Below are 23,168 nucleotides of genomic sequence, written 5' to 3'. Positions count from 1 at the left end.
AGACTACGGGATAATTACGGTATATTTTTAAGATGTAATGGTATATTTCCAAAGGTCTGTTGGTATATTTGAACGATAACTCCGCGGTTACACTGGTAGCGATAACCAACAAAAAAAAAACAAAGAAAAATTAACAATTTTTAAATACGCATATTCCGCTGAACGCTGAAATCTCCTATATAATAGACCTTGGAAAAAGCAGCAGGTATCGAGACTCGAGTTCGTATAGCCTGAAGTGTGTCGGAAAAGCGCGCCTGGCGTGGCTAGTTTTTTTATTTTGTTGCAAAGAAAGTGGAGCAAACAATGGAGGAATCGTGGGCCTGTGCATCGGTGGAAAAGGACCTCGACCGAGTGGTTACCAAACTAGAGCAGCTGCGCGACAATGCCTCGGCCGATGTGGGGGACATTGCCATTCTAATGTCGGACCTGGTCAATGCCCTGGGAAATGCCGAGCAAATGGTGACCACACTGAACTCCAGCACGCAGGTGAATGCCAATGCACCGAGCGTAGACGACCCAATGGGCGATGGTGTGAGCATGCAGGTGGAGACGGAGCCAACTGCACCGCAGCGTCCCACTGATCGCCACATGGAGGTCATCAGGGGAGCCATTTTAAAGTGCAATGAGAGAGTCCAGAAGCTATCCACAGAGCATCGTGACTTGCACGGTTCCATATCAAAAATTGGCAAGGCCATTGACCGCAATTTTAGCGCCGACTTTACATCCACCATGCGTGTGGATGTGCTGCAAGATGAGGATAACCTGATGCTGCTGAACAAGGCCATTGCCAAGCACTATTGCCGTCAGGGCATGGACACGGTGGCCCGCACATTGATCAAAGAATGCAAAATGACAGAGGACCAAGCCCAGGATGTGTTCGATTCGGAGCGAGAGTTTGCCGATATCTACAGCATTTGGATGAAGATACAGAAGCGGGAGCTGACCGAGGCCCTTAAGTGGACAAAGCGCTACTCGCCGCAGCTCATGGAGCGGCAGTCGCTCATCGAGTTTCGGCTGCACCGCATGCGCTTCATGCAGCTCGTCTCTTATGGTGTGGAGTCGCAGCACGAGGCCGTCGTCTATGCACGGACGAATTTCAAGAAGTTTGCGCTGCGCTATGAGCACGAGATAGCCAACCTAATGGCCAGCTTTATATATCTGCCGGCCGGGCTGGAGAACTCGCCGTACAAGCACTTCCTGGGCCAGGAAATGTGGACTGAACTGTCGTTTATATTTCTTAAGGATGCCTGCCAGCTGCTGGGCATTAGCAAGAACTCCGCCTTGTCTGTTGTTGTGAATGCTGGCTGCACTGCACTGCCCGCTCTGTTGAACATCAAGCAGGTGATGCAGTCCCGCCAGGTGCTGGGCATGTGGAATGGCTGCGACGAGCTGCCCATTGAGATCGATCTACAGCCTGAGTTCCGCTTCCACTCAATCTTCGCCTGCCCCATCTTGCGCCAGCAGACCTCCGAGGACAATCCGCCAAAGAAGTTGACCTGCGGTCATGTCATCTCCAACGATGCCCTCACCAAGCTCAGCAATGGCCACATACTCAAGTGCCCCTACTGCCCAGTGGAGCAGAATGCCGAGGAGGCTGTTCGTATTTACTTTTAAGCCAGACCACACCAGACCAGACCTATTCTGTATTCACCCTAAGATTATAACAATTCAATTTTGCGCTAGCACTCGGCTCCAGGCAGTTCGTCGACGACGGGTGTAGTAGAGGGGTTGGCCAGCTTTCCTTAACAATCGTAAAAGTTTTAAATAGTTTGCTTAGATTGAAGTTTTTAGACAAATTCGCAGGACGGAATCGAACTACTTGGGCCACGTTAATGTGCGAAAACGCAACATATTAACAGGGAAGCCCCTGCAAAACACTTAGATTTACAATAATATATATACTATACTCTACCATGTATTTAAAACAAACGACAGAGTGCCTTTTTCTTATAGTTTCCACTCGGATTTAGTTGTAAATCAAATCATGATCATTGTCTCTAGTGCCTATGCTTGTGCTTGTGTTTTTCGCTACGATGTTTCGTAGGCGATGCTTCCTCACGTCGATCAGAGCGTGACTTGTACGGCGATGGAGATCGTCGGGAGCGCGACGAAGTAGATGCTGGACTGTCGTACCGCGAGCTGCGTGCGGAACGCTCCGAGTAGCGTTTTGGCGAATCGGAGTTGCTGCGCGAACGATTGCGCTTGGAGGATTTGGAGCTTCGTGAGTGCGCCGGTGAATAGTCCCGCCGCTTGCTATCTCCCCCACTGTACGGGGAATGCGAACGTTTGCGAGAGGTGCTTCTGTATGGCACTGGACTCTGGCTCTGCTTGGCTGCGCTTTGCTTTGCTTTGGTGTTCATGTAGCTCAACGGAGAGTCGACGACAGTCTCTGTTCTTGAATCCTATTTTGAGTTGATTATAAGCAAATGGAAGACCAATTAAAGTGTACAAGGCATGCGCCTACCTGTTTCATCAGCCGCTTGCGGTAGTGCTCGACTTGTTCACCGACCGTCCAGCCCACTTCCACGCGTCGCTTGCCCGATTCGAGTTCATCTTGGTACTGTATGGCCTTCAATTCAATATCCCTTAACTGCTGGCGCTTCTCATCGCTATACTGCTGCGAGTTGTCGTCCTCAGTGTCCTCGTCCGAACTAAAGAACTTGGGCGGGTCTGGCGGATCTAATGTGTCCCATTTGCTAGTCGTAATGGCTTGGGCCTCCACCTGCTGTGGATCGACTGTTTCCCACTTGGAGGGTATAAAGCCCGGCAGCTTAACGTGCGACTTGACCTCCTTTTCCAGCGGCACGCCATCGAGGTCTTCATCAACTGAAATTTCACAAAGAATGAATTGGGATTCTCGGCTTAGAGGTATTCAAACTTACAGGGTACGCCATCGATTTCATCATGGTACTCCTCTCTGTTGGGCGTGTCACGCTGGGGTGTGAGAGACTCTGGCATAGCTAGCTTCAAGGCGCTCTTGAGCAGAGCAGCACCGTCCAAGGGAACACCGTCCAGATCCTCATCATCCTTATCGTCACCAGAAAGCGGTGCTCCATCTATATCTTCATCCACGGCCTCCTCAGAGCGTGTTTCCTCAATTTGTGGAGAAGTGGACGGAATAATGTACTAAAAATAAATCGAATGAAGATCCACAACGCAGGCAAAAGGGTTACGGGCTATGCAAACCTGTTTGCCCAGGAATTTACAGCGCAGCTGAGCCAAAAACTCTTTCGGATAGATGGTCCATTCCTCCCAGGTGCGTATCACATTGCAGACCCTCGACTTGAAGCCTTCCGCCTTCAGGCGACTGTCAATATTCAGGCAATAGGCATGCAGACACTCAAACACTTCCATCAATTGCTTTTCCACGCTGCAGTAACAACATTGAGCAAAACAGATGATTAAACAAATAATTTGAATAGACTTACGATTTCCTAAAGAACGAGGCATTGGACACCTTTACTGTGCAATTGTGGAGGATATCTGAGATCAAGTATAGACGTGCAATCTTCTTCGATGGACGCGTGTTGAGACTTGCCATGGACTCGGTAATGCATTCGCAAATCTCATCAGCAGCATCAGCGTGCTCGATGCAAAAGATCATGGCATCTCCGATGCGAGCACGTTCCGGGACCAGGTGTCTGATGAGATCCTCAAGACGATCGCGTTGTGCGTTGGACAGGGCTCCTTTGCTGACGACAGGTGCATCAGGATCCACAACTAGCTCATCGGGCATGCCCTGGGTATAAAAATTAGCCACTGGTGGCTTCCACACGGGTCCATTCTTGAACATGCGGAACTCCTTCTCCCGCCACTCGCTGGGCGTGTCTCCTTGACACAGCGAGAAGAGCTTCCAGCGGTAATATATGTGAGCCGGACTCTCGTTGTCGAAGAGGAACGAGAACAGCGGATTCTCCATTTCGCGAATCATTATCGATGCCTCGAACAAGGGTCCTTCGCGTATAACAAACTCAATCATGCGATGGATAACGTTGAGCACAGCCCTGGAAGGAGAGTTACATTCAGATTATATTCCACTACCATGGGACGCACTTACTTCTCTGTGGGAATGAAGACTTTCACAATTGATTTGCTAAGAATCTGAAAATACGAAATATTAAGTATTTAATGACCCGTCGATGTGTTTTAGTTTACCCTCTCCATATTCTCCTTGTCCTCTTCGTTGTCGTACTCTTTGTAGCTCTTTTTGGGCAACAAATCAGCCTCGCTTGCCGGCGGTTGGGCATTGAAGGGCAATCCCGATGGCGGCGGTGGCAGGGTCAACTCCATCAGGGCTTGTGGTGCAAATATTGGCGTGTTCATTATGGGCACAGTCTTACCCCAGCCCAGACGCATCTCATAGCCCATTATGTAGCGGCCGTTGAGGGTTCGAAGAGCTCTTTCAGCATCCTTGCGGCTCATGTAGGCCACAAAGCCGCAGTTGCGACCACGCGCCTTCTCCTCATCGGATCGTGGCCACATAATCTTGATACTAGCCAGTGGACCATAGCGGCCAAAGGTCTCCATTAGCTGCTGCTCGGATATCTTCGGATTTAGGTTGCCCAAGTAGAGATTGGTGGTATTCGGATCCCCGGTGTCAAACGAGCCCACTTCGCGGGCGTTTGCTGCCGCCTGCGAGCTGGTGGAGGCACTGCTGCTTTGTGCTGCCGCCTGCTGCTGTGGCTGCTGTTGCTGTGCTGGGGGAGCCTGAGATACGGCCATATGCTTGTACTTGTGTCGCTCCTCACGTTCTTCTTGGATCCTAAAAGTAATTCTCATTAGGTACTATGAAATCGTGGCATGAATGGTGGTAGTTGAGTTTACTGTCTTAGCTCCTCCTTAAAGAGTTCCAAGTTGCTTTTCTTCTTCTCCTGATTTTTCTTTTTCAGCGGCTCCTTTTTGAGATCTGACGCCAGCGTCTTGGCGTATTCCTCGATCTTGTCGGGTTCCTTATCCATAAGCTTCGACCAAGGCTTGTATAGTTTTCCCTTCTCCGACTTGTCCTCGCGCCTGGAGCCTGCATCGTATGTGCCGGCTTTAACCCACACCTTGGACGAGGGGGTGGGAGCTTCTTGGAACGTTTCCACGAACTCTTTGAAGGCCTAGGAGAATCAAATCATTATCAATATAGCAACAGACACGGTGGGAAGTTACTTACATGTGCCGCAGCAGCCGCATCCTCCTTTTTCTTCTGCTCCTCAATCTCTTTCTTGGACAAATGCGGCTTTGAGAATGTGCCCACTGTAAAGGCCTCCAGTTTTTTTTCGCTTATTCGCTGCAAATCGGATTAAAATGTTAAAATGCACAACCGTGGCTGCGAACGGGCTTTGGGGTGGAGATGTTACCTTCATGGAGGCCGCTGCTGCTGCAGCATCCTTGGGTTTATTCGTTTTATTCATTTTCAATCAAATAATTTACATTTTCCGCAGATATAGAGAAGACAAGTGACCGATAGGCGGGCTATCGATTTGTTGCCAGCGAATCCCATCGCTATCGCAATGTAAATTTCTAATATTGCTACAAAAAACATAAAAAATTAAATAAATGCAAAATGGACATCTGCCGTTTGTGTTTGCGCGGAATTGGCGGAGCCCAGATGTGTCTACAGATCTTCGATGCAAATGCAGCGGACAACAAGGTCGCCGAAGTGCTGCGCCAGCATTTCTGGTTCGAGGTGAGAACCATTCCATTAGTTCTTATATACACACATTAGATCTAAATACAAATCTATATGGCTCTCTCTGCCCAGGTGCTGCCCAACGACGAAATATCTAAAGTTATCTGCAATGTCTGCTGGACCCAGGTGTCGGAGTTCCACCAGTTTTATATTTCCATACAAGAGGCTCAAGTGATTTATGCCACCACCTCGAAGTTCAAACAGGATCCCGAGACGGTGAACACATCCTGGCCGGAGGAAGTATTAATGCCAGCCGATGTGCTGGCGGTGGACAATGATGTGAGTGCCCAGCTAAATGTGAATCCCCTGGATGAGCTGGAACTGGGCCAGACTCTGTCGCCGCAATCGCCAGTCGACAGTAAGGTGGATATAAAAACGGAGAGGCAATCCCCAGATCTGGATTTTTCCCTCGATGAACCAAACAACGATGACGACAACGGCGACGACGACGACGATGATGATGATGATGACTATGAGGATGAGGAAGAAGACGATTCAATTGTGACGAGGAGTGCACGGACACGAAAGGCGAGGGAGAGCGTCGCGAAGCCAGCCAAGACGAAAAGGCTGGGACAGACGGGAAACAAGGGAAAAGCTAAAGTGAAAAAACCGAAGCCAGTGAAAAGAGTGTTCAAGATGGAACGCCTTCCGCCGTTCTGCAAGGAAGATGAGGAACTCATCAAGCGATACATTGTGATGGGCTGTGAGCTGTGCATATTCTTGGCTGAAGACTTTGACGGGATAAGGGAGCACTTCAAGGAGAAGCATCCAGAGGAACGGCCATACATCAAATGCTGCGGCCGCAAGCTAAACAAGCGCTGCCTCATCCAAGAGCACGCACGAAGGCACGAAAATCCGGAATATATTAAGTGTGTGCTGGCAGATTCCGATTCCTCATCCGTAAACACTTTTAAATGTTTATCTTTCCGTAGGTGCAAGGACTGTGGCAAGGTGTTCGCCAACTCAAGCGTATTGCGCGCGCACTGGCTGGTTCACCATGTTCCCGATGAGGAGTGCGACTTCCAGTGCGAGGACTGTGGAAAGCGCTTCTCCCGCCGTAATCTTTTGGAGCTACACAAAGGCTCCCATGTGCCAGTTAACGAAAGAAAGTTCATTTGTCCCGAGTGCCCCAAGCACAATGCGTTAGTATCTCTCATGATTTTTGATTAGAGTTATGTTTATAGCCATATCCTAATCCAAATCCACAGCTTTGCCACGGAATACCACATGCAGGTGCACATTAGCATGCAGCATCGCAAGGCGGCAAATGTGTGCCATGTGTGTGGCAAGAGCATCAAGGACAAGGCCGTCTTTGAGAAACATGTTCGCCTGCATTTTGAGGAGAGTGGGCCACGCATCAAGTGCCCGCGACCGGACTGCGAGAGTTGGCTGAAGGATGAGGATAACCTCAAGCAGCACCTGAGGCGCCACAACGACGAGGGCAAGCTATTCATTTGCTCGGAGTGTGGCAAGAGCTGCAAGAACTCTCGTGCGCTGATCGGCCATAAGCGCTACTCCCACTCGAATGTGATCTACACCTGCGAACAGTGCGGCAAAACGTTCAAGAAAGACATAAGCCTAAAAGTGAGAATTAAATATTTCAAATTTGTATAACTTTTCCACAATTTATACTTGGATGCATTTTTCAGGAGCACATGGCCCAGCACACTGGTGAGCCTCTGTACAAGTGTCCCTTCTGCCCGCGCACCTTCAATTCGAATGCCAACATGCATTCGCACAAGAAGAAAATGCATCCAGTCGAATGGGACATTTGGCGGAAAACGAAGACGGGAAGCTCCCAGAAGATCCTGCCCAGTGCACAAGTGGCTCAGATGTTCCGTGACGACGCCGATGCCGCAGCTATTGCCAATGACTACACTACAGCTTAGGTTTAGAAATGCTTCATGATCGAGTTGCAACTGATTTATCTTTGTTTGAAAACAAATTATACGTAAAAATCCAAAAACCTGAATTTGGTGCAACTAGTGTCAGTTTTGTGCGAAGGGGGGGCGTGGATGTTAGTGTGAACGCGGCGTTATCGATAAAGTACATCGTCGAAAAAATACCTAAGTATATACCGTAAAGATACCAATGACATATGACAATAACAACAAATCAGCCTGCCTGCGTGGAACAAAATATACAACATTTGTACAAAATGAACGTAAGTTAATTTAATTAATACTTCCATAACATGCGCTCATTGGCTTTACATTTCGCATGAAACAGGAGTCTGAGATACCCATTGACATCCATACGCTGAAGCTGCAGGACTGGCTAATCAGCCGAAGGATTGTGCCCAAGAATATTCAACAGGAGATCAAGGAAATTCACAGCAAGATCAGCAATGCCCTCCAGGATATGCCGTCCAATGATCAGCTCATTAAATTATTGGCCAACGCAAGTGAGTGGCATGTTCCCTGGTGTTTCCTTTCATCTGTCCATGCATGTGCATTCATTTCGTTGCAGATATAAACTATTATCATGTGAAGGAGATAATTGAAATCCTCAAGCAAACGGAGAAGGATACGAAGAGCGTGTTTGGCACCTACGGCAGTCAGCGGATGAAAGACTGGCAGGAGATTTGTCGTCTGTACGAAAAGAATGCCACATATCTGGGGGAAACGGCTCAGATCTTTGTGCGAAATGTGAACTTTGAGATTCCTGGGGTGCGAAAGCAAATGACAAAGCTGGAACAACTCACCGATGAAAGCCTGAAGAGAGCCCAAGACCTGCACAAGCCGGAGGGTCAGCTACTATCAGAACATGCCGCCCTACTCGAACAGCTAGGCGTGAAGGGAGAGAATCTACACGCGGAATTCCTAGAGGTTCTGGCTGGTCTGCCCGAACTCTACACCAAATCCTTGCAGGATATTGGAAAGGTTCAGTATGGCATCGACTTGTACGCCGAGATCAGTGGGCACAAGCAATCGCTGCCCATTCTTCGTCATCTGGTTGAGTTTGGAAACACCACAGTCTATCAGTACATTCACAAGGAGGCACCCCTGGCCGTAGAGGAGCCGCCCATAAGTCTGAACCTTAGCGTGGGCATTGCTGCCAAGGATGATGCCGTTACCGAAATTGACTTTGGAACGGATGACAATGGCGGAACCTCTTCCACCGTTTCGGCGGAAATCATTGATTACGGTGACTTTGGGGGCGGGGATCTGCCGGAGAGCGAGGGCGGTAATATCGATTGGGGCATTGAGAGTGCACCCACGGATGCTGTGGAAATCAACTTTGACATTCCCGTCGAGGAGTACGGGATCGTGGTGGAGGGCACTGGCATGGATGGTGGCACTGCTAAAGGTGAGCTTAAATGGTTTCTCATCTCTCCACCAGCTGCTTATTGTCTCGATACTTTGCAGGTGACCAGGCCTATACACTCCTCGATTCGCCCAACTATCGGGATCGTTTTCTCGACGAGCTCTTCGAGCTGGAATCGTTTCTACGCTTGCGCCTCTACGAGCTCAACCAGCTGGAGTCCTCCAGCAACATAATGTACTCGCTCATGGACAGCATTGCCACACACGACGCAGACAGCATACAAAAGATTCTCGGCTACATAGAGAACATCATCCAGCAGACCTCCGATGAGCGAACGCGCCATCTATTCCAGCTGAAGCATTCGTCAAAATATGCGAATCTGCTTGCCACCAAGCTGCAGCAGATGACCAAGGCCGTGGAGAAGATCCGAACCACGCGCGAGGTGCTCAAGCAGCGTGCCGTAGATCTGCGGGAGCAGCGCCTGCACCTGAATCCCGTCCTCGAGGAGCTGATTGCCCAAACGCGTACGCTGCAGTCGCACATCGAGAAGGATATATCGAAGCGGTACAAGAATCGGATGGTTAATCTAATGGGAGGCGTCAACTAAACTAACCGAGTGACAATTCATGGAATTAATTGTTAAATCGGATTACTAAATAAATATAAATTAAATGTTGGGCTGGGCAGAACAAATGCGCGCATTGGTACATTTTTTAAAAGAAATTTATTCACTTTTATTTTTGCTATTTTTATTAAATATACAAATTTTATTTATATCGTGTTGTTTGTTTTTTTCTTTTAATTGCCAGTTTTTGTTTTTTGCTTGTATCCAGAATACAAATCTAATTTTAGTGAAGTTTGTTGTTGGTTTGTTTTGTTTGTCTGTTGCATAAAAGTATCCTTAACATTTAACGTTTTAAACTTTCACTTAATGGTACAATGCTTATGTTGCTGGATCTGAATAATATGTAAAACAAGAACAACGTTATCCTGATTAACTTAAATGATTGTGGGCCTGTCTTGTATCTAAGGAAATTCTTGCAAATATATTTAACCAAAGACTAAACAATACAAAGATGTTGCATGAGGAGCAAATGCTTTTTCAATTATCGGTTTCAATTCTCTTTTAGGCTATGCTTCGCCGCTGAAATTCTACTCAGCTGCGACAATGCAGCGGCTAGCGGCTATCCAATGCGCTTTGGATATAAATAATATATTGAGAATTATCCAAAGCTTTCAATTTAATATAAATTCAAAATTGAAATTTATTCACTTATTAATTTAGCAAACTAAAATTGCCCACTGTGCGACGGAGCTGAGGCTCATGAGTTGAATCTTCTGCCTGAGCAGCAGGGTCAGAGCCGGTCAGAGACGGAGCATGGGCGAAAAGAGAATTGAGACACCGCGCGCTCCCTCTGTCTATATCACCCCGCCTTGGAAGAGCTTTTTGGTCGCTCTTGCAGACGTCTTGGTAATGTAAAGTCTTTGATGTAACTCAATTGGGAGTGTCGGGGAGGCAGAGTGGAAAGGATAGAGGTGTGGGCTGGAGTGAGGGAAGTGCTATAGAATACATAGCTCTACTAGTTATACAAGGTTTTGGGTGTAAAAAGCCACAATATGCTGAGGGGGGGATATGGGTATACATTGGGATATGATATCAACTAGACTTAGGCACTAATCTAACAAAAGTGTGGCTGGCGGTAATCGTCGGAAAGGCTTTACAAGTGTAATTCGTAATCAATTCATTAACTAAATAGAAAATAACAAGTACTAACGAGAGTACAATTAATTATATGGGAAAGGGGAGGAGGGGGAGGCCTCATGATATGGTTACAACTTTGTGTGTGGCTTTTCGGCCCGGGCTCCGAGCGTCGTTTCTACTTGTGATGCATGGACCCAGCGACCCGACCCAAGCTCAAATAAATCTCATCTACAATGTATAGGGGTCCGTCTGTCTGTCTGTCTGTCAGTCCGTATGTCTGTCTTCGGTGTAAATATGAAGATATTGTACGAGTATGTGTATTGGTTGTTGGATACATACGCATTTCTGTGTGGGGTGTCTGTGTGTCTGATGCATGCAACATGCAACTGCATGAACTCGTATCGTAAATGTTAAATAAGCATAAAATTTGTTCGAAAGTTGCTCGTGGTCTGACGTTATTGTTAGTAGTTTACTTAGACACTAATTTTTATATGTTTCATATAATTTATGTATAATTATTTATAGCTTTTTTTATTCCTTTTCTTTTCGCGTGTCCTTCGCTTACGTTCTACTATTTATATGTCTGTAGATATATTTTTATATATACATACGCATATATATATTTATATGTATGTATATCCGTATATACTCTTAATTTTGTTTATTTTATGTACTGTTGTAAATGATTACACGTATCATAGCGCCGGTCGGATTAGAATTCTGAGCACTTTCCGCTCTAATCTGTATTGTATTGCTCTAGATTCCAACATCTCGTATGGATTTACCCCTTATCTACAACTCTCTATCGCATCCCAAAGTATCCACAATTTCACTCACATTCACTTACTATCTAAGCGAACCTCTCTTGCTTCGCTCTCATGTCCTGTTTTTTCTGATGTCTCTTCGTTTCCTCAATGAAACACATCGCCTCTCTTGGCTGTCTCCTCCGTCCACCAGCGATGATGTTGATGGTGGTTATTCGGTTGCTGCTGTTCCTGAGCTAGAGCAGCAGCTGGAGCTTGCTGCTGATGGGTTTGGGTATGGGGATACGGATGCTTCGCCTGTCAATCGTTTTTCACTGGATAGTAGATTAGATCTGGCTGCTGTCCGTGGGGTGGCATTTGCTGCATCATTCCGCCCATCATCGGTGGCAGCACGGCCTTTGACTCGTCACCTAGCATGGAGTATCCGACGCCCACACCTACTCCTGTCCGCTCGTACACATTGCCATGCGTTGCCGCTGGCGGCAGTAAGTGGGGATGTTGTGCCTGCTGGCCATGCAAGTGATAGGGCTGAAAACTGTTTTGCTTCTGCTGCTCACTGACCAGCTGGTCGCTCATATGCTGCTCATAGGCTCCCCCGTACACCGGGCCACTTCGCATCAAGCCACCCGGATAGCTTCCTGCATTGTGATGTTGCTGTTGCGCCGCTTGCTGCTGCTGCTGAGCCGTTGGCTGCTGCTGCTGCTGTTGCTGTTGCTGCTGATGCTGGATCAAGTCGAAGTTGTACTCCATTGGGGCGGGGCTGTCAATGAGATTCGTGAGTATACTGCCGATGTTGTTGTAGTTGTGAGGATCTCCCGGATTGGCCTGCCCTTGCGGCTGTTGCTGCTGGGGCTGCTGCTGTTGCTGTGGTCCCTGACTGAAACCTGGCGCCGGCCACATGTGCTGGAAGCTCATAAGATCACCAGCTAGAGCGGGATCTTGTTGGGGCTGCTGTTGTGGTTGCGGCGGCGGTTGCTGCTGCTGCTGCTGCTGCGGTTTGCTCACAGTTTGTGGTGGCTGCTGTTGGGCTGGCGGCACATTCATTGGAAGCCCTAGAAACTCGGCCGAATCTACAATATAGAATTTGTTATCCTTCAGCTCCTGCTGGTTGTTGGGGGGATTGCCAAAGTTCATGTTGCCCCACGAATCTGCGGCCTGTTGTTGCAGAAATTGTTGCTGTTGCTGCTGTTGTTGTACTGGCGTAGGTTGCGGCGACTGCAGTCTCGCATGCTGTGGGGAATGCGACGGCTGCTGATGCTGCTGCTGCAGCTGCTGCGTTGATGGATGGTGGTGCAATGGCGAACGCTGGTTATGACGGTGCTGCTGCTGCATCATCAGCTGGTGCTGGTGGTGCATTGGCGGCATATGGTGAGGGGAACTAAAGTGCTGCGGTTGCTGCTGCTGCTGGATCTGCGATGGATGCGATGGATGTGGAGGATGTGCAGCATGTGGACTCTGTGGAGTGTGACTCCTCAGATGCTGTTGCTGCTGCTGCTGCTGCTGCTGATACTGACTGATCAGCTGGTGCTGCTGATAGCTTCCCGCCGCTTGGCCCGCCTCGAAGTGAAACTGCCCCTCCTGACCGAAGCTATTCATTCGCTGCAAATGCATGTCAGCCGGGCTGGCACGCGGTGGCTGCTGCTGCTGTTGTTGTTGTTGTGTTGGAGGTGGCGTCGGATGTTGCTGGTGCAAAGCATTTGGTGGTGGTGGCGGTGGCTGCTGCTGTTGTGGAGGCGGCGGCGGCGCTTGTTGACCTGGCGGCAGCTTCTCAGCGTTAAAGCTCTGATTGTACATGGAATTCTGCTGAGATTCACTCGTCGACACCGAATGCTGTGACGTGGACGCCGTCGAGGATTGCGAGCTGTTGCTGCTGACCATCGCCGCATTAAATTGATCTTGCTGCAGGCATCCCGGAGTCGTTGAAACTGGTGGCGGCGGTGTGGGCGTCGCTGCAGATCCCTTCTGCTGTTGCTGCAGGGCAGCTCCCGCTGTGCCTGCTCCAGCCAGTAACTTTGCCTTGCCGGTCGTTGACTTTTTGCTGGCCTTCACAGGCGGCGGACCTGGCATATCCGGCAGAGCAGCCATTTCAGCTAATGAGAAAAATGAAAGCAGTTAGAAGAGAACGTTTAATGGTTAAGACAAACAACTACCTTCTTCGTTCGATTTGGGGAAGCGCTGCTTTCCCTTCTTAGGCGGCGGTGTTTGATTTCCATGCATCGTCTGCTTGTGTCGCACCAAATGGGTCTTCCACTTGAAGGTCTATTGAGGGGTGAGAGGTTAAACAGGAGGCTGCAGGAGGATCCTTGGCCTTAAAACACACCTGATCGCAGTAGTTGCAGCAATGCGGTCGCTCCTCCGAGTGAGACGGCAGATGCCTTTGCAGCGACTTGGCAGACCCGAAGCGCTTGCCGCATAGCGTACACTTGCACTCGGACACATCCACGTGCGCGTTGCTGTAGTGCTCTTTGAGTGCGGGATATGTGTAGTAGGATGAGCCGCACAGGTCGCACACATACGTGCGCTTCACCTCCGTATGCAGCTGCACATGCCGCTCCAGATTGGCCTTCAACGTAAAGCGATTATGGCAAATGTGGCACTCAAAGAAGTTGTCTCGCTTATGCACACGTATTATGTGCTGGTACAGGGCGTTCTTTGATGTAAACTCTTCGCCGCACACCTCGCAAATGGCGCCGTCCGCCTTGTGGCCCGTCTCCTCGAAATGCTGCTGCAGCTTCTTCTGCGGAAACTTCAGCCCGCACTCGCCACAGGGAAAGGCTGTAACAGAAAACAGAAAGGTTAGAACATCAACTCCATTCGAATTCCATTCCAATCTATGGCTGATTCCAGTTCAAGGGACTCCATTCCTCAGGAGAACTGGACGAAATTTACATTCACGCCGACTCACTTTTGAAATCCTTCTTGCTGTGCGAATCGACATGGGCGTGAAACTGCTGCTTCCGCGAGTACGACTCGCCGCAGGTTTCGCAAACGAACGGGAACTCCTTCACATGCATCGTCCGATTGTGATGGATTATTTCCTAGGGAATACAAGAAACACAAAGGTTATCATCTCATCATCTCATAAATATCTTCGTAATTACCTCTAACGTGTTGCCATTGGGTTGGCCGCAATCGTGACAGAAGCCCGGATGCATTTTATAGTGATCCAGCAGAGATTTTCGCTTGCGGTAGGACTTTGGGCACAAAAGGCAATTGTAGATGGGCTTGTCCTTTTTGCTGCCAGGCGTGTGTCCCCCACTGCCGCCACTACCGCTGCCATGCTGAGAGGGCGGCGCCTGCAGCGAGGTACTGCTGCTGCTGCCGCCATCGATCAGTTGCTGCTTGGCCGCATCCATTTCATCCAGCTCAGTGTCCAGCTCGTCGTCATCCTCGTCGGGCGACAGATCATTATCGTCCAGTTCCAGCGAGGAGTTTAGCTGGCCACAGACATTGCTCGAAACTGGAGAATCATCGCCCAGATTCGACAACGCAGCCAGAGCAGGCATCTGGCGATTGTTCATCATGGAGACGCCATGCTGCTGGAACTGTCCCTGCATCATCTGCTGCTGCTGTTGCTGGTGTTGCAGGTTCACGTGCTGCTGTTGCATCATGCCACCCATCATGGAGAGAGGATTGTTGCTCGAGTTGTAGTGATTTGGATGCTGATGCAGCTGCTGAATCTCGTTGGCGTGGACACTAGAGCTACCTCCTCCCGACATTATGATATGTCCCTGCAGACTGCTGCTGCTGCCGCCCTTCAGGTCTCTGCTCTCCAGGGGCATGTTCATGGGCAGATGTAGCGATGACTTGCCGGATGCTATCTGCTCCTGCACTGCTCTCAGATCCTGTCCCTGTCCCTGCCCGTGAAGGGCCATTGGTTGACAGTGTAGACTGCCATTATTGTTATTATTATTGTTGTTTATGATGCTGCTGTTGATGCTATTGCTTGACGTAAGGCCGTTGATCACAAGATTTGCACTGCTGCTGCTACTTCTGCAATAAATGTGGACAAATTAGAACATATTCTGGAATGAGTGTCTCAGGCTGCAGCTCTACTTACAGGTGATGCGAATGATGACTATTGTTCTCCAGGACAACCCCGCTGATTCCGATTCCTATTCCATTCCCATTACCATTCCCACTCCCACTGCTGCTGCTGTTGCTGCTGTTGCCGCTCGCACTGTTGACGCTGCACAGGGCACTGCCGGCGCCAGCGAGCATGTCATCTATCTCCGGCTCCATTTCCAGACCATCGATAAGACGTCCTGCGCCTACACCGTCGTCAATGAACTCTTCAAACTTCATAATCTCTTGAGCTGCCGACGAGAGCTGTGATTCCGTTTCCGACTCCATCTCGATCTCTGAGTCGCCGAAAGAGATGGCAGGCAGCTGTGGGACCAGCTCCTGCTCCTGCTCCTGTTCTGGCTCTTGCTCCCGATCCAGTTGCAGGTGCTCTTGGTCATGCAGCTCCTGTTTCTCCAGAATCTCTTGCTGATTCTGGATTTCCTGCTGCTTAATCTCTTCCTCCTTCATTAGGCTGACCAGTTGGCGTCGCTCCCGCTGCCTCCGCCACTCTTCCAATCGCTGATCCCGGAGCTCCTTCAACACTCTCGTCGAGGGCGTCGTGCCCATTAGCCGCCCGTTCTCCACAAAGTTCTCGTAGAACTGCTTGAGGAAAGGCTTGTGGTGCCGACTCAGCGCCAGGCGCAACAGAGCACGGAACTGAGCCTTAAAAGCTCGCTCACTGAACTCCCCGGTACTGTGGTGATATCGCAGCGTGTACTGGCTGTCCTCGTGGAAGACGTAGCCCTCGCCTAGGCTGGATCTCTCCTCTTTCCTCCTTACACTCGCCAACCCCACACCCACCCCCAAAGCTACAGCCACGTGCATGTTATTGGTTCGCATCCGCTTGACCAACTTGCCGTCGCTGCTGCTGCCGTTGGGGCTGCCATTGGCCGCATCCTTATCCTCATCCAGGTGGTTCTCCTCTGCCACCTCGGCACCGAAAGTCGCCTCGTACTTCCGCTTGACCAGGAGGGAGCCACCGCCTTGAATCAGATCTAGAGGATCACCAGGACCGAGTGCATCCACATGGTTGCCAGCCTGGAATTGCAGGGAAGACGAGTTCTCAGTGTCCGGATCATGGAGGAAGTCCTCCTCCTCTTCGTCGAGGCCCAGAAACTCTTCTTTGCAGAGAATTTTCTCAAAATTTTGATTCAGATCAGTAGAGCCCGCCTCCTCCGCTTCGTCTTCCTGCACAACATGCTCCCGCTTGATCTCTGCAACTGCTCCACCGCCACCACTGTCTGGCTCCGGTTTCTCTTTTTTCTCCTTTTTGGTGGCCAACAGCAGCTGCGTAAGCTGCTCGCTCTTCGCTAGCTCCTGGCGCACGGCCAGCTCTCCGAAATTATCATTGGTTATGTGACTGAATAGATTCCTGACGACTTGGTCGCAGGCGTCCGGATACTTGCACTTGAGCGTCTGCAGCAAAAACTGTATAGCATCGCACCGCAATGCCGTATTGAGGCTGTCCAGTAGATTTAGTGACTGATCCACCTGGAAGAATCACGGAATTGTAAGAATGGGAGTAAGTGAATGTATCTTTTAAGTATCCCAGTAGAGGCTTTTTCGCTCCACTGTGCCTAAATTATTGCGCTAGTAACATAAATTACCAACTTCCGCCCTGTGCCGCCCATTTTCATGAAAAGCAGCAATGCGCGGGAGGTGATTTTGACGGGTGGAGTAGGGGAACTTGCAGAGTTGCCACATAAATTGAAAATATTTGTGTCCCAATTAGAACCATAACATCCATTTGTTTCAATTAAACGGAACACACACACACTTGCCCAAATAACTGTCATCAAATACAATTATAGATTATGATTTTCCAAACAATTTAATGCAATTAGAGCCAAGGGAGGGGAGTGTGGAGAAGTAGTGGGAGAGAGAGAATCGACGCTAGCGTCGTCAATGAAACGGTTAGACAGCACGGCGACAGAGGCAGCGACGCCGGCTTCGCAGTTAGCGCGAGCGATTAGTGCAAAGCAAACACACACGCACACAGTCGAGCACAACGAAAACCAACGAAGATGGCAAAAATAGAGAAGCAAAAAACAGCAACACCGAAGGTAGGGAGACGGAGAAGAGGCAGAGAAATTAAAACAGCGAACAATTTGTGCTACTTTTCCCCCATTCCACAATGTTGCCACTATGTGTTGCACGTGTATGTGTGCATTTATCTCTCTCAGCGTGTTTGTGAGTGTGTATGCGAGTGTTTGCATGTGTTTTTGCAGCGATTTGTAGTTGTTACAAGCACAATGTGGGGCTCTCAGCTCGCTACACGTTGCTCTCCCACCATCTATCCACCCACTGTGTTCGAGGAGGAGAAAGAAAACAATACAGAATAATGGAAAAGGGAGAATTGGGGGAAAGGCAGGGCTAAAAGCAAACGAGGGGTACACACTCCTGAAAGAGTTTTAATACCCTTTTTTCTATTGTAGATAGCTCTCACGCACACACATACAGGCGCATACAGTTTTAATCACATTTTTGTATGAGAGAGGTAAAAAAACAAAAGAGCGGAGGGAGAGAGAGAGCGCGCGCCAAAGTAAAATCAAAATACCACATTTAATTACATTTTATGTGTGTTCTAATTAAATTATCTTTAGTGTGTGTGTCGGAACGTGCCGTATAATTGTTGTTCATGTGTGCGCATATTTATATGTACCTCAACCACATATTATTAATATGTTTGCTAAAACAACATACGAATAAGAATATCATTCAATAAGAATGGGATGACTGGAATCGCTCATAGGGTATTCCATATTCGAATTAAGCACGATGACAACTGCATTTTCCATCTTGATTTATTCCGCTTTACAGAAATATTTAGTTCGTTCACAATTGTTATATGCACATATACAATGTAAACACATGTATACATATGTCTGTATGTACCTGTTTCGTTCCCAAAAGCACACATACCAACAGAATCAAAGAGAATATAGGCAAGACTGACTACACATATTCAAAATATTTCTAAACACACGAGTAGATCCACATACAGATAAACATTCCTATATATAACATTATATTCATAGAGAAGAAACAGTAAAAATGGGGCAGCTGGCGGTGCAGGGAAGTGCAAGAAGATGACGTTGGATGCATTTTTAGCTAAATTTATGTATGTTATTCATTTTTGCTCCTCCTCCTTATCTTACACAAACGCAACAGCTTTTACAGCACCACCAATACAACGGAATGCATCCAAATAGTTTTAGTAATCAAATAAAAATAGCTTTTACACTGTCGCTTGCCTTCCTGCCGTCCTTAATTTAAGTTTTATTAATGAAATTGGCCCAGAGCGTCCGCTCTTCTGGGCTGCTGCTTCACAGTGCAGTGCAGTCCATGTTTCGGAAATAGAAAAGGATAACTAAATTAACCCTCATCGACATGCATGCTCCTTTCAGTCAGCACTCACATGTCGTAAACCCAATTAACAGCGATAAAACACTTTAATTAGGGTTTTGAAGAGAGAAAAGAGCAGTAATTAAAACGCTGCAAGGGAAAACATGAGCTAAACCGCTATTCAAGAGAAATTTAATTTCGAGAGAGAATGCCATTTTATGTGTTTCATGATTGAGTGCTTTAGTTTTTCATTAAAAAAATTCCCAAACTAGTTTTTCCGCCACCAACTGAAATGCTTGCACACACATGAAAGAATTTGCCCCACTGTGCAATGCTGTTTACCATTCTTCTTCTTCTTCCACTTGTGCTTTGCTTCGTACATTCGTACCGCGTTGTCCGTCTCACTTGCACTTGCATGCGGGAGCGAGCTCACACAAAATTTATATGCATGCAGGAGGAAGGGAAGGAGGAGGAGTAAAGACTCCCTCCTGCTTCGCTCACACCCCTCTCACAAATACTTTCCACGAGAAACAACACAAACCACACACACACACACACACACACACACGCATTCACAAATCCAATCATGCTCTTGCTCTTGGGGCTCTATTTCAATGTATGAGTGCGAGATGGAGAGCGTTTGTATGTGTGTGTATGCTTTTGGATTTAGTAGTATTTTTTATAGTATTAGTATTTATGTAAATGTGCCTTTGTTTCTTTGTGTGCGTGCGTAGTCCATGTAAATGTTGTTATAAACTAATAAAAAATAAAAATAAATATTTTCTCAAATATAACGAGGGAAAACAAAACAAAAGTGAATAATAGCAACCCAGCAACAATAACAAGAACCATGATGAAATGGGTCGAAAATTGGGGAGTAGCACAGAGCACAGAGAAAGAGGTTGGGTAGGGAGAATGGAAGAGGGGGACTACAATTCATTTTAGAGGCAAATAGAAAAAAACAAAAATAACATTATGTGGCACTCGTCGAAAGGAGGAAGGGGGCAGGGAGTGAAGGGGCAAGGCATTCGAGAAGAAGGGGGAAATGGGAGTGGTATGAGTTTTGCCGTTGAATGAGGATAGTGGGAGTGTGATGGGGATGGGCTGGGGGTCTGGGTTTTGGGCTGGGGTGGGGTGGTGTGATGGGGGTTTAGAGATAGACTCGGCGGAAGTTCACAGACACACACACACACACACAGAGAAAGCTAAATGTGTGTGGGTTGGTGGAAATTGTGCAAGAATTCCCCCATCCATTTTGAATGGGTTGTTCGGGGAAGGGGTAGTGGTGCTGGGGTCGTTTAAAGCTTTTAAAAATATAAACGAAATAGAAGAACAGCACCCACCCAGCACTCTTATTCTCTTTCAATACATTTAAATGTAGTAGCTCTCTCCCGCTTGCTCTTAAGATGACCGCAATTCCCGCTCAAAAATCCATTAACCGCTTATCTTTGTTTACTTCAGGTGTTTCGCATTCCTAATTGGAGCGTAAAGCCAAATGCAAAAACAAATTCAAAAAGAACGGATTCTCATTTTTTGTTTTAATCGAGACGACCTTTTCACATTACAACAAAAGCAAAAGCAGCGGTAAGCGCAAGAGTAGCAACAAAATACGGCCAATGCACACTGTACTTTACTTCATTTGTTATCTGTCGTCCTCCACCTCCTACTCTTCTATCACACGCTCTCTTTTGCTCTCGCTCTCCTCTCACTACCGCTCTCTCCTTTGCCTTTACACGTTGTTTTTCTCCTCTCTCTCTCTCTCACAATTAGACAGTCACACACACACACAAAAACACTTTAACGGTTGTACCTATGTTTCTGTGTATATAATATCGTGAATGGAAAGAGTAAAACGGGGGCTGAGGAGTAAACATTATTTAATTACCAGTAATTTAAAATCCAACTGTTTAGTTTTGTTATCCATTTTGTTGTTGGTTTCTGCATTTGGCTGAATTTTATTTATACGTTTCACTCACACACACACAGGCACAGAATCTCACTCACACGCATAAAGCCACATATACATCTATATGTATGCGTTTTTTTTAATTTTTCGATTTTTCTTTAGCCCGTGCTTCGCGTTTCTTCTTGCTTTGCTGTGGCTCAGCTTTTTTCTTTTCTTTTTTCCTGTTATTTCATTCTCCTCGTTTGCTTTTGACTTTTTGTACGTTGACGCTGGCAGCGCTGCTACCGCAGACGGCTACGCTACGGATGGCGCTGCTGCTGCTGCTTCTCGCTCTCGCTGTATTGACAACATTGAGAAATTCCCATTGGTTTTTTCACATTTTTCTGCTTTCGTTTCGCATTTTGATGCATATAAGCTGAATTCGCTGATTTATATTATTGCATAAATCAAGCACATGAACTATTTAACTACTGTGCACTTAGCTTCTTGCAACTTTCTGTGGCACTCGCACACACTCACACACGCGCGCGTTCAATGCTTCTGCTGCGTAGGAAAAAATGTTTTTTCAATCTTCTCTCCATGCGTAACCCGGTGCGCGCACATGATTTACTACAGAGGCCATCAGGGCACACCGATTAATCAATTTGGGAAAAGTTATAATTGCTATTTTCAACAGCAACAGCAAAAAAAAGCGACGACGGAATTTTTCTCAAAATGTTTTTTACAGGAATATATCGATACATCGATAGAGACGATATTTTTACGTTCGATACGATAGCATCGTTTGGATTTGGTTCATATTGCTATGGAACTTACCACCTTGAAAGTGTTTTGTCATCTCTAATTAGTTCCATTTTGAATCTTGGAAGAGTGCGCTGCGCCATCTAGCGAATTTTTAGCGAAGCTAAGTCTGGATCCTTGCCAAAGAGTCCCTTCTGACGGCCAAAAATCATGACTATTGTCTGCACATCAGCCATGGAGATTATCAATTCAGAAATGAAGTTCAGTGCATATCACCATGACCGGCCCGGCATTCTGTTTCGAAATTTAATTTCACATTCTTCAAATACAAAAAAAGGAGAATCGCCCTAAAGTAGTTTTATGTTTGTAGCCATCTACCATTAACCATGCAACGACGAACCTAAGACTTGGGTTGTTTGGCCTGCTTCTCCTTCTTGGCGGCTTCGGTTTCGGCCTGCAGTTTGTTGTACTTCTCGATCAGCTTCTCCACATCGGGCTTCTCTAGCACACTGTAGACGGTGGTATTATTGACGCGTTGCAAGGTGGCCATCTCGACCTTTTCGGGCGTCAGCTTGGTGGTGTCCAGAGTCAAACTGAGCACCTTCACGGCCAGATCCTTGGCCTCCTCCAGCTTTATGGATGGTTTGTCGGCCAGTTCCTGTTTCAGCATTGAAATGGCGGCACCAAAGTTGTTGCCAATGCAAGTGGCCTTCCAGCCGCCGTAGTTGCCGCTGGGATCGGACTGGTACAGCTGATAGCCGTACTTGTTGTCCCAGCCCATGTACAGCAGGGACACGCCGAAGGGACGCTTGCCACCGTACTGAGTGTACGCTTGCTTGATGTCGCACAAGTGTGACACCAGCTGCTCGCATGGAATCACCTCGCCATAGCTGAACTGGTAGCGCTGGGCAATCAAACGCAGCTCGGCGGTCAGCACATTGGCATCGGATGTGATGCCAGCCACAGAGCATACCATGTTCCTGCAAGTCATTCATGTTCAACACTGTTCAAAGAGGTACGGGAATAGCGCTACTCACTCGTTCAAACGATAGATCTTCTCGGAGGGTATGGCGCTGTCCAGCAATTTGTTGGTGCTGCGGCATTCAGCGGCTAGCAAAATGCCGTCTTCGGCCAGAATGCCGAGACAAGTGCCGGCATGAGAGATGGCCTCCATGGCGTATTCGACCTGGTAGAGGCGTCCCTCTGGCGAGAAAATCGTGGTGCGGGAATCATAGCGACGCGCCTGAAAATAGGAATATGATGAACAAATGTAAACTCAAGCTGACCGCATTAGAGCAGCAACAGTGCAAAACCGGCTGCCTTTTGCATTTACTTACCATTGTTACTGATTTTATAAATTTACGAGTTTATTTTGCAAATGGAAACGAAATTTACTTGTCATTCAATGCCGGCAGTGTGGTCGCCAAGTTATCGATCATATATACCATCTGACCCGCACAAATACTGAAGTATTTAAAAATATACCTTCTTTTAAAAATATACCGTAATCTAAAATCAAATTCCTCAATTTTGATATTCGACTTAATATTACAAGATTGTTAGGACTTTCAACAACGAACATATAATTTTATTATATTGATGATTGAAATCCCTGACGATTGTAAGTGAAAGGACTCAGAATGAATGGATTGCTTGTAACACAATTATTTATCTAAAACGCTTCTATTTTACATTGTAACT

General features: G+C 47.5%; 6 protein-coding genes across 8 annotated transcripts; 3 read left to right on the top strand and 3 right to left on the bottom strand.

The window, feature by feature from the left end:
• The first annotated feature begins 105 nt into the window (after positions 1 to 105).
• On the top strand, positions 106 to 1,929 carry LOC117579450 (E3 ubiquitin-protein ligase RMND5A). Its single transcript, XM_034265377.1, has one exon. The coding sequence runs from the start codon at positions 304 to 306 to the stop codon at positions 1,612 to 1,614; it is 1,311 nt and encodes a 436-aa protein (XP_034121268.1). The 5' UTR covers positions 106 to 303; the 3' UTR covers positions 1,615 to 1,929.
• Positions 1,930 to 1,941: 12 nt separating this feature from the next.
• Positions 1,942 to 5,491, bottom strand: LOC117592365 (U2 snRNP-associated SURP motif-containing protein). The gene is made up of 10 exons (XM_034286103.1): positions 5,346 to 5,491; positions 5,159 to 5,275; positions 4,825 to 5,102; positions 4,156 to 4,762; positions 4,058 to 4,101; positions 3,429 to 4,004; positions 3,187 to 3,370; positions 2,883 to 3,126; positions 2,465 to 2,826; positions 1,942 to 2,402 (listed from the first exon to the last, which is right to left on the bottom strand). The coding sequence occupies exons 1-10, from the start codon at positions 5,397 to 5,399 to the stop codon at positions 1,998 to 2,000; spliced, it is 2,871 nt and encodes a 956-aa protein (XP_034141994.1). The 5' UTR covers positions 5,400 to 5,491; the 3' UTR covers positions 1,942 to 1,997.
• LOC117592594 (transcription factor grauzone) lies at positions 5,473 to 7,649 on the top strand. The gene is made up of 5 exons (XM_034286520.1): positions 5,473 to 5,674; positions 5,750 to 6,546; positions 6,610 to 6,819; positions 6,886 to 7,261; positions 7,327 to 7,649. Exons 1-5 carry the CDS (start codon positions 5,552 to 5,554, stop codon positions 7,564 to 7,566), a joined length of 1,746 nt encoding a protein of 581 aa, XP_034142411.1. The 5' UTR covers positions 5,473 to 5,551; the 3' UTR covers positions 7,567 to 7,649.
• A 131-nt stretch (positions 7,650 to 7,780) lies between these two features.
• On the top strand, positions 7,781 to 9,637 carry LOC117578499 (CDK5RAP3-like protein). The gene is made up of 4 exons (XM_034264078.1): positions 7,781 to 7,841; positions 7,907 to 8,081; positions 8,147 to 8,986; positions 9,046 to 9,637. Exons 1-4 carry the CDS (start codon positions 7,836 to 7,838, stop codon positions 9,549 to 9,551), a joined length of 1,527 nt encoding a protein of 508 aa, XP_034119969.1. The 5' UTR covers positions 7,781 to 7,835; the 3' UTR covers positions 9,552 to 9,637.
• Positions 9,638 to 10,184: 547 nt separating this feature from the next.
• LOC117592227 lies at positions 10,185 to 21,344 on the bottom strand. Of its 2 annotated transcripts, none has more exons than XM_034285983.1 (7): positions 20,706 to 21,344; positions 15,471 to 16,966; positions 14,512 to 15,403; positions 14,316 to 14,448; positions 13,731 to 14,185; positions 13,561 to 13,669; positions 10,185 to 13,500 (listed from the first exon to the last, which is right to left on the bottom strand). In XM_034285983.1, the coding sequence occupies exons 1-7, from the start codon at positions 20,742 to 20,744 to the stop codon at positions 11,711 to 11,713; spliced, it is 4,914 nt and encodes a 1,637-aa protein (XP_034141874.1). In that variant the 5' UTR covers positions 20,745 to 21,344; the 3' UTR covers positions 10,185 to 11,710. The 2 variants fall into 2 exon arrangements, with proteins under 2 accessions (XP_034141874.1, XP_034141792.1); XM_034285901.1 differs by lacking the exon at positions 20,706 to 21,344 and adding an exon at positions 17,083 to 17,127.
• Positions 21,345 to 21,728: 384 nt separating this feature from the next.
• On the bottom strand, positions 21,729 to 22,947 carry LOC117579622 (proteasome subunit alpha type-4). 2 transcript variants are annotated; one of them, XM_034265697.1, is made up of 4 exons: positions 22,805 to 22,947; positions 22,505 to 22,710; positions 21,833 to 22,447; positions 21,729 to 21,802 (listed from the first exon to the last, which is right to left on the bottom strand). In XM_034265697.1, the coding sequence occupies exons 1-3, from the start codon at positions 22,805 to 22,807 to the stop codon at positions 21,868 to 21,870; spliced, it is 789 nt and encodes a 262-aa protein (XP_034121588.1). In that variant the 5' UTR covers positions 22,808 to 22,947; the 3' UTR covers positions 21,729 to 21,802; positions 21,833 to 21,867. The 2 variants fall into 2 exon arrangements, with proteins under 2 accessions (XP_034121588.1, XP_034121513.1); XM_034265622.1 differs by lacking the exon at positions 21,729 to 21,802 and having other exon boundaries at positions 21,810 to 22,447.
• Between the last annotated feature and the right edge of the window lie 221 nt (positions 22,948 to 23,168).

Source organism: Drosophila guanche, unplaced genomic scaffold (genome assembly GCF_900245975.1).
Source record: "Drosophila guanche unplaced genomic scaffold, DGUA_6, whole genome shotgun sequence".
In the NCBI taxonomy this organism is placed as follows: Eukaryota; Metazoa; Arthropoda; class Insecta; order Diptera; family Drosophilidae; genus Drosophila; species Drosophila guanche.
The sequence above is the reverse complement of the archived record's forward strand: the minus strand, read 5'-3'. Positions and strand labels throughout refer to the sequence as shown.

What these genes read in the sequence shown, in the direction of transcription:
- LOC117579450 (XM_034265377.1), top strand. Translation starts at nt 304, where the DNA reads ATGGAGGAATCGTGGGCCTGTGCATCGGTGGAAAAGGACCTCGACCGA.
- LOC117592365 (XM_034286103.1), bottom strand. Translation starts at nt 5,399, where the DNA reads ATGAATAAAACGAATAAACCCAAGGATGCTGCAGCAGCAGCGGCCTCC. An exon ending in GCCTCGTTCTTTAGGAAATC is followed by an intron (nt 3,371 to 3,428) that starts GTAAGTCTATTC and finishes TTGTTACTGCAG; the next exon opens with CGTGGAAAAGCAATTGATGG. An exon ending in TGAAATCGATGGCGTACCCT is followed by an intron (nt 2,827 to 2,882) that starts GTAAGTTTGAAT and finishes GTGAAATTTCAG; the next exon opens with TTGATGAAGACCTCGATGGC.
- LOC117592594 (XM_034286520.1), top strand. Translation starts at nt 5,552, where the DNA reads ATGGACATCTGCCGTTTGTGTTTGCGCGGAATTGGCGGAGCCCAGATG. An exon ending in GAAAATCCGGAATATATTAA is followed by an intron (nt 6,547 to 6,609) that starts GTGTGTGCTGGC and finishes ATCTTTCCGTAG; the next exon opens with GTGCAAGGACTGTGGCAAGG. An exon ending in AGAAAGACATAAGCCTAAAA is followed by an intron (nt 7,262 to 7,326) that starts GTGAGAATTAAA and finishes TGCATTTTTCAG; the next exon opens with GAGCACATGGCCCAGCACAC.
- LOC117578499 (XM_034264078.1), top strand. An exon ending in TAAATTATTGGCCAACGCAA is followed by an intron (nt 8,082 to 8,146) that starts GTGAGTGGCATG and finishes ATTTCGTTGCAG; the next exon opens with ATATAAACTATTATCATGTG. An exon ending in GGATGGTGGCACTGCTAAAG is followed by an intron (nt 8,987 to 9,045) that starts GTGAGCTTAAAT and finishes GATACTTTGCAG; the next exon opens with GTGACCAGGCCTATACACTC.
- LOC117592227 (XM_034285983.1), bottom strand. Translation starts at nt 20,744, where the DNA reads ATGGATAACAAAACTAAACAGTTGGATTTTAAATTACTG. An exon ending in CCAATGGCAACACGTTAGAG is followed by an intron (nt 14,449 to 14,511) that starts GTAATTACGAAG and finishes TGTATTCCCTAG; the next exon opens with GAAATAATCCATCACAATCG. An exon ending in CCCCAAATCGAACGAAGAAG is followed by an intron (nt 13,501 to 13,560) that starts GTAGTTGTTTGT and finishes TTTTCTCATTAG; the next exon opens with CTGAAATGGCTGCTCTGCCG.
- LOC117579622 (XM_034265697.1), bottom strand. An exon ending in AAGATCTATCGTTTGAACGA is followed by an intron (nt 22,448 to 22,504) that starts GTGAGTAGCGCT and finishes AATGACTTGCAG; the next exon opens with GAACATGGTATGCTCTGTGG.